General features: G+C 39.8%; 1 protein-coding gene across 4 annotated transcripts in view; it reads left to right on the forward strand.

Annotated features, from left to right (window-relative positions):
- Positions 1-14,367, forward strand: part of LOC111873177 (gamma-aminobutyric acid type B receptor subunit 2) — a 691,722-nt gene that overhangs the window by 575,782 nt on the left and 101,573 nt on the right. For all 4 annotated transcript variants that reach the window (XM_023867674.2, XM_033754991.1, XM_033754992.1 and 1 more), the window contains 2 exons: positions 5,779-5,954; positions 8,041-8,224. In XM_023867674.2, coding sequence (XP_023723442.1) covers positions 5,779-5,954; positions 8,041-8,224 — 360 coding nt within the window. The remainder of the gene's footprint in view (positions 1-5,778; positions 5,955-8,040; positions 8,225-14,367) is intronic.

Here is a 14,367-nt window from a genome sequence, read left to right on the forward strand (position 1 = left end):
AATCTCGGCATTCTTTAGGCTAATCTTTGTATAGTAGGTAAAAATGAAGAGCTTATAAGGTAAAAAAAAGGTAAAACTATCCCTGTAACAGGCCCATAGTTTTGTGAGACGTCGAGGCTCCCACATTATCTAGACAGTCGGATCACAGATGGCGGTAAGTTTCTCAGCCTTACGATCCGGCCGCCCTTTACCTTTACCTTTACCTTTACCTTTAGTACTCATTTCTGTTAGAGACTGAGTCGACCCTAGGGCTATAGTGCGGCTGAAAGGATTAGGTCAGTTGAAAAAGAAACACCTCATCGGGAATCGAATTCACGATCTTCCGGCTTGTAGCATAGTGCCCCAACCAACTACGCTACCGCTTACCCTGAAGAGCTTATAAGATGATGTAGAAACTGCCCCAGCTTTTAGTTGTGTAAATGATCTGACCACAATCATACTTCATTAAATTATACGGCGTCTAAGTGTGCATGTACAGTTATTGCACTTTCGTAAGGAGATACTAGACTTTGCGCTTCTCTACTACAGATGTGTTCATGATTTCCTCTTGATTAGTTGACGTCACAGCTTCACGTTCACGGTGCTGTGAATAAGAAAATGATAGCAGTTGATACAATTTGCTAAATCGAATTTGAAAGATTGTTACATTTTAATGCGTCTTTAATCGGAGAATATCCTTTAATTCTCACGGGAATTCATTTCCTCTTGAGATGCTGACAAACTTTGGAAATTATAAGAAAACCTGAAAGCTCTAGGCGAAGGCTTCTTCATTAATATAATGGAAATGAAGTTACGATATAAGCTTGCTTCCTTTCGAAACCCTCCCTGGGCGATGTTATATATACAAGCCTAATGCTAGAAGGAACGGTGTGCTCATTTATTTTATGGTTTTGATGCCACTGAGTGCACGATAAATCAAGTATTGACATTTCGCTGTAATCACAGTCACAAGAAGCCATATCTTTCAGTCCCTGAATCGCTCCTTGAGACAAAGTATTGTGATCGAATATTTATCAGGTAATGCAGGGTGAAATGTGAATCCCTTTTTTGCCTTTTTTTTATTTATTGCAAGTGCTGTATATACATATGGATAGCTATACAGTAACTTCTCTATTAAAGCGTTAGGGTTTTGTAGAGTATAATAATGTACTGGTTTAATTCTTCTTTCAAAATACGAGTAATAAAAAAGCATATATTTATCGTAACTAAAGAGACCTTTATTTTTCTCATGTAAAAATTGTTCCTGTGCTAAATGCATTACATCTGCTAATGTTGTTCCCACAGACGACGTATATGGAACAGAAATTATTTTTCTTAATATTTAATATTTTATAATATGGGTTTCTTATTAATAAAATATTAATTGCACTCAGAATAAATGTATATGATTTTTCTCCCAGCTTAATGGCTGGCGCGACTTTGCTTACTGGACCTTTGTTGTTTACACGACGCAAGTTGCCTTCTTCTGTGTTCGTGTGTGTTTGTTTCCGTCTATGTTCATGCTTATTTTATAATTAGCTCTTGGTTGTTGAGTAAGTCCATGTAAAATTAAAGAACTGAATTGAATTTTTGTAATCATCAAAATTATCATTTATCCACTAGATAAATAGAGTCAGTTATTAGCTTTCTATATTATAACATACTTGTATTTCACAAGCAGCTGAAACCATTGCATAAAATGTAATGAGTGGCATGTAGACAAGATTTGTAAGTTGTATGCATAAAATTACTTGTAGCTAAGAAGCATGTTATGAAGTGTTCTTCAGTATGTTGTTTTCGATGCGATAAAATTACTGTGTTCAATCATTATTAAAACAAATATCACTATGTATCCGAATGTTATAAGACAAGGTTTAAATTCACACCCATGGGAGGATAATTAGTACTAACACTCAATATCACAAGTCTCTGAGAGCCAGCCCTTGTCTTTCGCAGAAGAAAAGAAAAATCGGAGATCTGTAATTGATAATTTCTCGCACAATCTCTCAGCGTCCGCCTGCATCAAGCCACAAATCTGTAACACGGTTGCTGGTTTTGTAAACCTCATAATTTTGTAGGTTTTTATGGCTGTAGTCTGCTGAATTGAGAAACCCCGTTCTTTTTGAAGGGGATATGAAGTTTCATATGAATATGCTGCATCATTCTTCAAGGTTAGATTCAGGAAGAGTTTGGCTATATAGGGATGATAGAGAGGGGATGGTCATGAGACCCAAGGAAGGGAGACAAAAGAAAGAAACCCGGTCCTAGCATGTGGTGAGTAATTGGGAAAAATAGGAAAAAGGAATAAAACCTCGTACATTATTAACTTTGAACTGTGGATTGGATAATGCAATATAAGTCAAATGCAATATTAACACATAACACCATGAAAGTCCTCCAAAAACTCAAGATGTGTAAAGCTCTGATGTAAAAGCCACTCTTACAAGAAAGAGAAAATTACATTCCCTGTCCTCATACGTTTAACAGAACTAAATACAAACCACACACAAAACCAGGAGCAGGGGAAGTCCAGTCCCACCGAACTGCCAACTGGCTCTGCCTCTCTGTGCCTCTTGCTTTCCGGGTCCGAGTTGATCCTATAAGCTGAAACAAAACAGAGAAAACATAAAACACAGAAATCTACATGAAGTCGAATAAGTACTTAATGAAATCAAAATCAAATAAATCAGGTAGAAAATATATAAAGAATGTTCTGAACTCGTATAGCTTTCGCGTCAGCATTCACAGGGCAGAGAGAATTATAATTGTAGGTTCGCTTGTATGGATAATAAGTGAAAATTACGTTTCGTCATATGTTAAAGTAGAAATTCATTACACATAAAGTATTACACCGGATTAGAGGAAATACAGTCCTGCCGAATTGCTGACTGTCCTTGGCTCGCTCTCTAAGCTGAATTAATCCTATAAGCTTAAGTATAAAAACGAAAGCGTACAACATACAAATCTACATAAAGCCGAGTTACGTGTCTAATGACACCAACAATCGAATAAACCAGATAAAATAAAATGAAAGCAAAAAGGTCATTCGCTCACGCTTCTCCTATGGATTCTGAGTTCTAGAGTAGCCAACAGTGTAGGTGTATTAGGTTGGCTTGGAAATTTTGAGGGTTTGAGTTCTCGCTTCAAATTTGACATACTGTTCGCCACAAACTGTGCGGATCGGGGTTAGGTACTGACACTTTGCCTGGAATAGTAGGATAGGGTGTGGGATATAGGCGACAGTCAAATATGAAATATGTTTTTGGCTAGAGAATACATTAGTTTTTATTTACTGAACCACAAATATAATCGCTTCATGCAAGTGCATACAATTTAAATATTACGGTCTTCTGGGATTTGTGCGATGTGTTTCTTTAACCAAACTGTACTCTATCACACTTCAGCGGTCCGTAATATTCATACTCACCGCTGCTAGAGCAACAGATGTCATACACCGAATTTAAGTTTTAGTGACAGCAGAGCTCAGAACAAGTTCGCTGGTTGGTACGTAAGCGATAAATCATCATCATCATCATCATCATCATCATCATCATCATCATCATCATCATCTACAGAGTCTGAGCTTCTTAGCCCGTTCTGTGCTCAAAACTGAAACCATCGATTCGGGCAATTCAGTCTCTTAGGATTAGGAGTAAAGCTTTATTATTTTAGCAGGTTACCAGCCTGTTGCAGAACACTAGGGATATTTATCCACTGTTTCCTTCCCTTAGGCCTGTTGTCTACCATGGCTAGAGTCCTACTTAGCCGCTAAGTATCCCTGGGAAGGGGCCCTTACCAGGTGCTACCCACCGGGGCAGTAGGACATGGAGATCCCTTAAGGGAGGGTAGCCACTCCCTGCAGTTGGACTGTCTCGTACGAGTTTCCCAATTTGCTACTTCCGAAAACGAAAATTGATTCCAATATAATAGAGTAAGTTGAAGCCGGTCACGGTAGCCGAGCGGTGTAAGACATGCACTATGCATTGTCTTCGCCCGCTCGGAAGCCGGGATCGTGGGTTCGAATCCCACTCAAGGCATGGATATTTTGTGTGTGTATATGTGTGTGTGTGTGTGCGAGATTTTCTGTTTTTATGTTCAGGTAGAGGCCTTGCGACGAGCTGATCACCCGCCCAAGGTGTCCTACGAATTCTAAGATCTAGTAAACCAAAGTGAAGAGCAGGGTTTCGTGGAGGTAGGACAAGGCCCAAATTGGGGCTGTAGCGCCAAAGGAAAAGAGGATAGTAAGTTGGATTTGTGGTTCCCACAGAGGTGCCTGTAAAGAATTCTCTCTTCCAGGATATTACTCTTCATAGATAGCGCTTGAGAAGCTGAGATGAAACACAGAAATTAAATCTAATTAAATCAGTTTAAACGTCGTAAAAGCACTCCCCGTACACTTTTAAACAGTTCTCACTGACGCTAGTCCACCAAATTCAACGGATTCATCAGTACGAGGATGGTCCGTTTTTCCTCTGACAAATCGTGTGTTTGCATAACTTCAGAAGATCAAGCATCCGTTAGGCAAGAATGTCGACAGTATAGGGGATGGGGGCGAACTTGTAATGAAGAGCAGTAGTGGAAGTACCCTGCTTCTGGTATTCGGGAACCCTCGAGCAGTGGCGGCTGGTTCATACCGACACAAGTCAGCTTTCTTCAACTTGTGATTTGAATTATGCATAAAACATTGAAAGCTTAAAATCATCCACACAGTCTCTTCAGACAAATACTTCGATAGTACCTGAAAGTGGGACAAGGTTGCCTTACCGCATATACAGTGCTCTGCAATTCCATCATCATTTCATTTCTCGTCCTATGGTACAGTTATAGGTAAAAGTTATCCCTGTAACAGACGTCGAGGTTCTCACATTTTATAAAGAATCGGCTCACAGATGGCGGTGAGATTGTCAGACTTAAGCGCCGGCAGACCTTTACCCCCAGGAATATTCCTGGTACTCATTTCTGTTAGAGGCTGAACCGATCGCAAGGCCATAGCGCGGCTGAAAGGATTAGGTCAGTTGAAAATATCTACCTCATCGGGATCTGTGCCTTTATAATCACTGCAGTTTGTAGCAAAAACCGGTGGTAAACATCCGTATTTTGAACTCTAGAAAAATCGGACCTATTAAGTTCATAGAAATTACATGATATGTCTATAAGTTTATATATATCTATCGGTGAGGTCTTTGATTTCCAGAATTTATTACGACTGCTTGAAAAACTAAGTTTTATAAATTTTGTAATGTCCGCAAGTAGTGGAACAAAATAAGTGTGGCCATAAATGTGATAGGTCATATGTGGAACGTACAACTTTGTACCTATGTGACCGGTTGCTGAGAAATGTTCATGAAAACGAAAACGGTGAGGAACAGATTTCAAAGCAGTGATTAGTTCTCATTTTCAGAGACGCGCATGATTTCAATTAGTGGAATAATAATCAATAATGGGATCTTAAGTTCTCACAACGGTGGTTATGAAGAGATCTATCTTCTGGGATATAACATTGTATAGTCCGTTACAATTTAACCAACGTTTCGGAAGAACATACCGTGTTCATCTTCAGGCTGGAAGAATAAGCCAAGAAGAAAATAACATCAGAGTTACAAGACCTTATGTCCCAGAAGATATAACTCTTAAAAATTCACTTTATTTCTAGCTTAAATTTGTATGCATACTGAAGAAATAAGATCATGATCAGAACTCAAATTGACATTGAATCCGGCGATTAAGAATTTATAGAAGAAATAGCAAAGTGTTAAACTTTATTGCCAGTGTTCTAATACTGCCTGCTTTGTGTTTCAGGCGCATAACCGCCTCGTGGCTGACCTTGATACATCAGGTTTCCAGATTCTAGAAACCCAAAGTTTTGCCAATGAGGTAACTTCTGCCATGACCAAGCTCAAAGAAAAAGATGTCAGAATAATTCTGGGCAACTTCAACGAGTCCTGGGCCCGTAGGGTCTTCTGTGAGGCGCACAGGTATTCTTCTGTCTCTAGAAGTAGTTGTTCTTGTCATTGCCATCGTAAAATTCATTTTTATTATTTGTGCGTTACTGTGACTTCCTCCATCCAAATATATATATACTCGCATTATGGTTTCTTTATTCAAGCCGAAACACGAAGTTACTGTATCCTTATCAACGTCCCTAAGAATCAAGGCGTATTATGTTCCCTCTTCATTTTTCCCTTCTCTCTCTCTCTCTCTCTCTTAGCATATGCTTTGTTCTGTCTATTTTAATGGCAGTCTTTTATTTATCTCAAAAACAAAATATCAACTTGCGATATTACTGTATTGTTACCTTCTGCATTTTGTTAAAAGGAGTTCATCTGACTGTCTCTTCGTGAGAGCCCCCGTCCCCCTTACAATTCGTAACACATGCAGCTGTGAGGCGGCATGTTAATAGCTCCTTCAGATTTTTGAACTTTCAGAAAAGAAGTTTGCGCCCTTAGGTCGAAATACTACACGTATTTGGCAGCATAATTAAAAATACTGCCAGGCTTAAACTTAGTTTAATTCGTGATTGAAATCAAACATATGTAAAATGCTATGAGACGTCCATGTGGAAATATATTAGTATATTTCTGGACATCTAACCAAAAAAAAAAAAAACGAAACTTACGTACCCCAATCTTACACACGTCTCTTTTTGGCCACTCTTGAATTTCTATGCAGTCTATAAAATGAGAGCTGGTTCTTCGGAAGCTGGTTAACGAGACGTATATGGTTGTCGGTTTGTCCCTGTCTATAGTCAGCTATGAACGTAATTATTATAGATATAAACTGATCAGTTTTTATGAAATAGTGAGAATCGGCGCTACTGGGAACCTCCCCATCGCGGTATAATTTTGTCAAATTCGTAACATCGATAAAAACTTCACGGCTGATCGAGTTAGAAAGCTGCTGATATACAAAAATAGTGATATTTCATTTAAGGAATTCCAATTTTGCAAGGCATAGGTATTCGTGAAACGTAAACATGATTCCATTTTACAAAAATGAGAAAAAGTGTGACCGGAACAAATAATTTTCGTTGATGACTTACTGATGAATTATTATGACTTGACTTATGCTAATTTCTATGGTTACGTGATATAAACAGATTTAGCGTTAGTACGAGTATTTTTAATTGTACATGTCTGACCGTACATCGCTGGCTGTGTGTTGTCACTTCTTGCTCATTACGTCTTCCTCCTCCTCCGGTCCTATTCCAGTCTGTACTAAGAAGCAAGTTTACTTTGTTTCCCCAGCATACAGTATACAATTTTCATTAATATTTAGCGTAGTCGGTAAGCGACTAGCTACGGGATGGACGACCGAGGGTTCGGCGTTCAAGTCCCAGTAGAGTCAAGAATTTCCTCTCCTCCACGTCTTCCAGACCGGCTCTGGAGTCTACCCAATCTCCTATACAATGGCTCTTTCCCCGGGGGTAAAGCGGTCGGTGCGTGAAGCTGATCATTCACCTCCAAATAGTGCCGAGATCAAGAGAATGTGGATCTATACATCCACTCCAATATACCTTCATGAAGTAGTGCTTAATTAGTTAAGTGCAGGGGCAAATTTACCTTTTATTATTAACATTCAATATTGATGTGTAGTTTATTTCTTAGTTTATTGTAGTTTCATAGTGGGTGATTATGAGTAAAGAACTGAGAACGATACGGAAAGAAAAGCTCTTGGCGTATTATTTGTTCAAAAACAAACTCCGTTTTTTCAGTCCGCAAGGGAACTATATCGACCGAGTAACCGCCGCTTGTCAGCGAAGTTAGTACAAATTTAAGTGGATAGAAAGTGTCGCGTGTTCTGCGCAACGAATCTCCAGGGCCGTTCATGTTTCAGAATTTTCCTTGAGAAGAGGAAGAAAGCTATGAAAATGTTCAGTCAGATTAATCTGTATCAGGACCCGATAATGAAACCTGGAACCTTCAAAATTCTATGCAGAACTGCTCATATCTCGACAGCGAAATTTGGTAGTTTTGATGTAATGAGATCACAGATATTAACAAATTTATAATTATCAGCATCTGAGAGATGGATGAAGTGACTAGAAACATTGTTACTTCACAGGGCAGGGATGTTTGGACGTAAGTACCAATGGATCATTATGGGAACGTACGCCGAGGAATGGTGGCTGTTGGAGGAGGGAACAGTTCCATGTACGTCCGCTGAGCTCATGTTGGCGCTGGAAGGATGCATCCTAACGGATCTACTGCCTCTGTCCACCAACGGCGAGATCACAGTCTCAGGAATTGTAAGTAACTCGCATTTGTTTACCTTCTTTATGTCTACATTATTGGTTCACCTTCGATGTTTCTCATTGTAAAGTGATCGACAGCAGAATTATACGTAATCTTCCTTGTTTTCGCGTAACTTCTATCCGTAAAATCAGTCCTTTCTCCTTTCTCTGCATCCTCGGTTCTATCCTTTAATATCCTAGCCTTCCACAAAACCATTTCTCAATTATTCTCATACACGTATAATTTGAGGTTCTGAAGACAGTGGTTATGAAGAATCCTATCTTCTGGGATATAACGCAGTGTAGTCCTTTGAAAGTTAACACACGTTTCGGTGGAACATTTCACTTCTGTTTTCAGAGTCAAAGAATAAGGTGAGCTAGAAACCAAAGAGAAAGCGGGTAGCAAATTAGAACAGATTGATGCAGAATACATATCTACATGTTCTCTCATAAGAGGTGGGATAGCGCAGTTGGTATAGCGATTGGCTACTGGCTGGACGGACAAGGGTCAAGAATTTTTACTTACTCATCTCGCCCAGATCAGTTCTGAGGCCCATCCAGCCTCTTAGCCAATGAGCAAAAGGGGACTAATTCCCTATGAGTAAAGTAGGTGGGATATGAAGCTGACCACTCAACTCCAATTCCCCCATACATCTTCTTCATGATGTAGTGCTTAATTAGTTAAACACAGGGACAACTTTACTATTTTGCATGTTTCACATGATATGCGAACAAGTTTATAGCCAATTTATAATAGTGAAAACGACGAAAATGTTTGTTAAAATCTATTAAAATCCGTTCTAAACAGGGTAAAATCTGAGAGTCGGAGTTGAAAATGGGAATGGAAAACATGTTGGGTCGAGGAGGATGAGATGAACAGGGCATGTAGCACGAATAAGAAGAAAAGAAGAATGCATGTACAATTTCTATGGGAAAGGCAGAAGAAAAGAGGTCACTAGGAAGAAATAGACATAGGTCGGAGGATAATATAAAAGTTCTATGAAGAATTAACTCCCTACTTTTCTTCACAGTATATTTAATATTTGATACGAAACGGATGGCATAGAAATCACGAAATACAACGATTTTATTTATTATTTTGTAACCGTTGTCGCGGGAGCACGTTTACCGAATCTTTTCCTAGCAACGGTCGTCTCTTCTGACTCCACTATTGCGGCTTTCAGGCGTTAAGTGAGGGACACAGACACATGGACAGCAAAGCAATTTCATATGCCTCCTTTTGCTTTTCAAAATAAATACTTGAGCTAAAATGGATAAATAGGATAGTGTGATAAGGAATGGATTCATCTGGATCAGGATACAGACCAGTGGAGAGCTCTTATGAACACGGCAATGAACCTTCGGGTTCCATAAAGTTTTAGGAGTTCTTGAGCAGCTTAGTTCAGTTTAATGTACATATTTATTCCATTGATGGCTTCTTAAGAAGGGCTAAGCTCCATGGAGTTAGTTAGTTAGTTAGGTAGGTAAATAGGTAGGTATTTGGTTAGTCAGTTATTTAGTTAGTTAGTTAGGCTTGTCAGTCAGTTGATTTGTTTGTTTGTTTGTTTGTTTAGTTGGTTGGTTTGGGTCTAGTTCGGTCGGTCGGTTGGAATGAATTACACATTTAAAGTACAAAAATTTAAGTTCTTTATGCCCACCAAAATCACTTATTGGCAATCACCTTTACCATCTGATTTTATACTTGTATATCACTGAACGTGGAATGTAATCGCCTCTGCTTATTTTTCTGTTATACGTAAGGTTATCTAGACATCTTGATTGGCCTCTCTGACATTTGTATAGTTGAGTTAACTGGTATACTATAATTCATCTGAAACGAAAGTTATAAAAGTTTATAGAGAAAGCCTGCTTTATGTATACTTTCGTGAATAAACCACTGTTTCGGAAACGTTAATTTTTGGAGAAATGGAACCCATGTATATACGTAAGTTTCCATTGTTCTCTGAAAATCTAATTCTGGACAAATGGATCCCAGGAGTGTCTGCGTCCAAACATATTACGCCCTTATGGAACAACAGCTCTGCAATGAATGAAAATGACATCAGTGAGTATGGCAGTGAAACACTGTCGCTATCCTCTGAGCTTTCCCGTGACAGCAAGGCACTGGCCGACTTGCTCGCTTTATTTTGTTTCATTCAAAACAAATGAGATTTGCCATGACGAAATTCTCCCTGACCTGTCACATGATGTCCGTCTTTTCTTCCGATTAGGATCAATTTTTCCCCCCGTTTAACTTTCACAACAAAAGTGAAACTGAATAGAACAGAACAAAAGCAATATTAATGATTATCAAGCATTTTAAATAAAAACAGCTAATATGTCCTTTGAGACCGCCTGTGTGGTCTAGTGGTCAGAGTTCCTGTTTACAGATCTTGAGATCCCGGGTTCAATTCCCGGCGCTACCAGATTTGCTGAGAAGTAGTGGGTCTGGAACTGGGTCCACTCAGCCTCGTGAGGATAACTGAGGAGCTATTTCAAGGAAATAGCGGCTCCGGTCTAGATAACCGAGATTAACGGCCGTGGGGATTCGTTGCGCTGACTCCGCGGCGCCCTCTATCCGCTAAAGTTGGCATTAACTTCACCGACGAAGTCAGTGCCAACTTTTGCGGATAGAGGGTCACGTGGTCAGCGCAACGAATTCCCACGGCCGTTAATCGGTTTTATAGACCGGAGAGTGGATGTATGGATACACATTTTTTTGACCTCGGCACAAGTTGGAGGTGAGCGGTCAGCTTCACGCCCCTCCAGCTTTAACCCCTGGGAATGAGCCCCCGGTACCCATTGGATAGGTGGCTGGGCGGGCCCCAGAGCCGGTCAGGACTACGTGGAGAAAAGAAAATTCTTGACCCTACTGGGACTAGAACACCGATCCCTCGGTCGTCTAGCCCGTAGTCAGTCGCTAAAGCCTTCTTCTCATAACTTGATACCACGTCGTGCACTAACGCACCCGAACTGAATAGCTTGTGTTCAGAAAACTTGGACATTATGCGAGGGATGTGCCCTTTATTCGAGAGACGTAAGGGGTAAATGGTTTTAATGTGGAAGAGAGACGCAGATGCGCCGAAGATTGTTAAGTCCTCTTGCTGCTTGCTCAGTAACTGATCCTAGCAGAGAGCTTATGCTAAGTCAGCAAAATGCAATAGTATGAATTATGCAAGGAAATGGAAAGTAATACGGGACTCGGCTGTCAGGCGCGGCTCAGTTTGCTTGAGATGTACAAGTCATTTGAGCTACCCACGTGACGAGCTTGACTTTGATTGCTGTGCCCTCTCCTACTCACTCCATGAATCAATACATCAGCGTATGGACAATCTTATTTCTTTATTTAAATTCAAAATTTCGGGTATGTGACATGTTTAACATTGCAGCACGTGTCTGATAATGAGAAACCTGTAATTGAGACAGAAGAATGTAACCTCCTTAACGACTGTCAGTTATTGTCATGTCACAGCTCTAAAAATATTATATCATGCTCTGTAGTAGCAAACTTCTGCAGAATATCTTGAGAGGGAAAATGTTTAAGTCCAAATGATTGCGTATAGTATATTACGAATGGGTTATTCTTGGTTTTTGAAATTATTTACTCTAACAACTACTATGTAGCCAGAAGGAAAGAGACCACTGAGAAGACCAAGGCGTAGGTGGGTGGACAATGTTAAAATGGATTTTAGAGAGATAGAATGGGATGGTATGGATTGGATTGATCTGGCTCAGGATAGGGACCGGTGGAGGGCTCTTGTGAACACGGTAATGAACCTTCGGGTTCCATAAAATGCTGGGAAATTCTTGAGTGGCTGCACAGTTGGCAGCTTCTCAAGAAGGGCTCAGCTCCGTAAGTAAGTAAGCAACTACTATGTAGGCCTGTATCGCTGTATTCTGATAAGTTTCTGAAGTAGCCTAAGAGAATATATCACAGGTTTGTATATATTTATCTTGATAAGTATAGTAAATATTGCCCAATAAGTTAATTGACCAGTAAATATTCTTGTATATTTTTACTGTTGGCGGGATTATTTCAAGTCTGTAGGCCTGTGCCTAATTTTGCTACCGAAAATAACCCAGACATTTAGCTAAATGACCGTATTACCTTCATTATGAGACAGAACTAAAATCCTGATTGTCTGAAAATTGTTCCTGTTAAACATCAATTAATTATTTTGCGTGCCATATGAAATGTTTTTTGTCTCTCTTCCTCTCGAACAAATTACTTAAGACCTGTACTTTGAAAAAGAGAATTTCGTTATAAACAGATTCCTCCTTTGGGTTATGTGTATTTGGGCTGGGGGGTAAGGAGGGAGTTTGTTTTAAAGTTCTCGGCCACGTTGACGATCTCTGTTATGAAGTGGACATTCCTGCAGGATGTGTCAAATCTCAAGCGGACTCCGCACTGGTCACAAGCAGGTGTTGGGTCATCTCTTAACAATTGCCACGCGTGTGTCGGGTGTGTCGGATCCGAAATCGAGTGACAGTGACCTCTGTCCTCGTGGAGCTGTGGGAAGAATGCCACACGTGCATGGACGGTTTCACTACTCGTAGTTTGTTTCCTGCTGCCTGTGTTCTTCTTCCCGCCATGATGCAACAGGACCCAGCTCTGCTTGCTGCTTGCTTCATGCTTGACTTACTCTTCAGCCCTGTATATGGAAGCGATATGATTTCCTCCGAACATCAGATTATTTTCACTGGTTTATATGACGTCACATCCTAGAGGATACAACTCTTCATAGCCACTGCTGTGATGACCTTACATGCTGGATCCAAGGTAAAACATTTTAAAAGCTGAGTGACCATTTTCACTTGACCCAGAGCCGTCAAAAGTGAAGTCCCTCAAGAATTCTCTGTCAAGAAGTTATGGAAATGTCCCGCAAGATATTATCATTCTAATAATCTTCAATTTTGTGTGTAATTTACCACACGTTCCACAACTTCTGATATACGTAACTGATATACCTAACACACGTTTAGGCTTTCCTATTAGTGGAGACCCTTGTGTGTGTCTCTTAATGAATAATAAATTTTATTCTTCATGAGGTGAAATAGTACCAGGTTTTCATTACTGTAATTGTCTCGCATGCTTCTTGTCAACATAATATCTTTATCCTTGTAAGATTTGAGGCTTTCACGGCGGTGACTATGAAGAAAGCAGTCTTCTGGGATTTGGCACCGTGTATATGTGGTGTTAACCGACGTTTCGGAGGAACAATCTGCTTTTACCGGTTCTCACGGTCTCTTCGCTTGCAGATTTCTTATATTTTTCCTTCTACCTTGAAGATGGAGGCGATACGTTCCTCCGAAACGTCGGTTAACACCACATATACACGGTGCCAAATACGACTGCTTTCTTCATCTCTATCCTTGTTAGACATTCGATATTACCACGAAATGTATAAATTCAGACCTCTTCTTTTTGAAGAATATAAACTACTCTATTTATTATTTTCCATCAAGAGATGGTGCTCATATCGGTGCAAATATGGCGTTAAAATAATACTTCATCCATCTCTTATTTTAGATTTAATGATTTAAGAACAACAAATTTGGCGAGGTAATATAAATACACCACTAGGACTCTGTATGTTAAAATAATTATTATCAGATCCTTGCGATAACCCGAAGTAATTGGAAGGAAAATAAGATTTTATGTGCTATTCATTCGTACATTTGTTTTCATTTTGTTTACAGGACGGGTGTACTTGTGCGCTTGTCTGTACGAGTACAACGCACTGAGTGGTACACTCGTACCATCTGGTGCATTCCTTCATTATCCTGTTCTGGGCATGGTATACAGTCAATACGCATTTTGCAACACGCAGCATACAAAAATAACACAGTTACGTAAAAAAGTCTGCATTCCTATTTCACTGGAACAAAAGTTGTACTTGTGCTTTGCACAATTACTCAGCATATCCTCACGTTCTACTCCTCCTCATTGTCCACGTTAATTACTTCAGTGACTGACTTTTAGCAGTGCCCATTAGTAAGAACATATACTGTTCTTCCCAGAAACACGCAGACTGACACCTATTATATTATACAGACTTTTTTGTAAGTTCTGATCTATTTGTGTCTCATTTCGCTGCGTTTGTACAGATATATTTTTGTAGAAGGAAGCGCCAAGAGCTACTTCAGGCCTGTCCGCG

The sequence above is a fragment of the Cryptotermes secundus genome, unplaced genomic scaffold (genome assembly GCF_002891405.2).
Source record: "Cryptotermes secundus unplaced genomic scaffold, Csec_1.0 scaffold344, whole genome shotgun sequence".
Taxonomy (NCBI): domain Eukaryota; kingdom Metazoa; phylum Arthropoda; class Insecta; order Blattodea; family Kalotermitidae; genus Cryptotermes; species Cryptotermes secundus.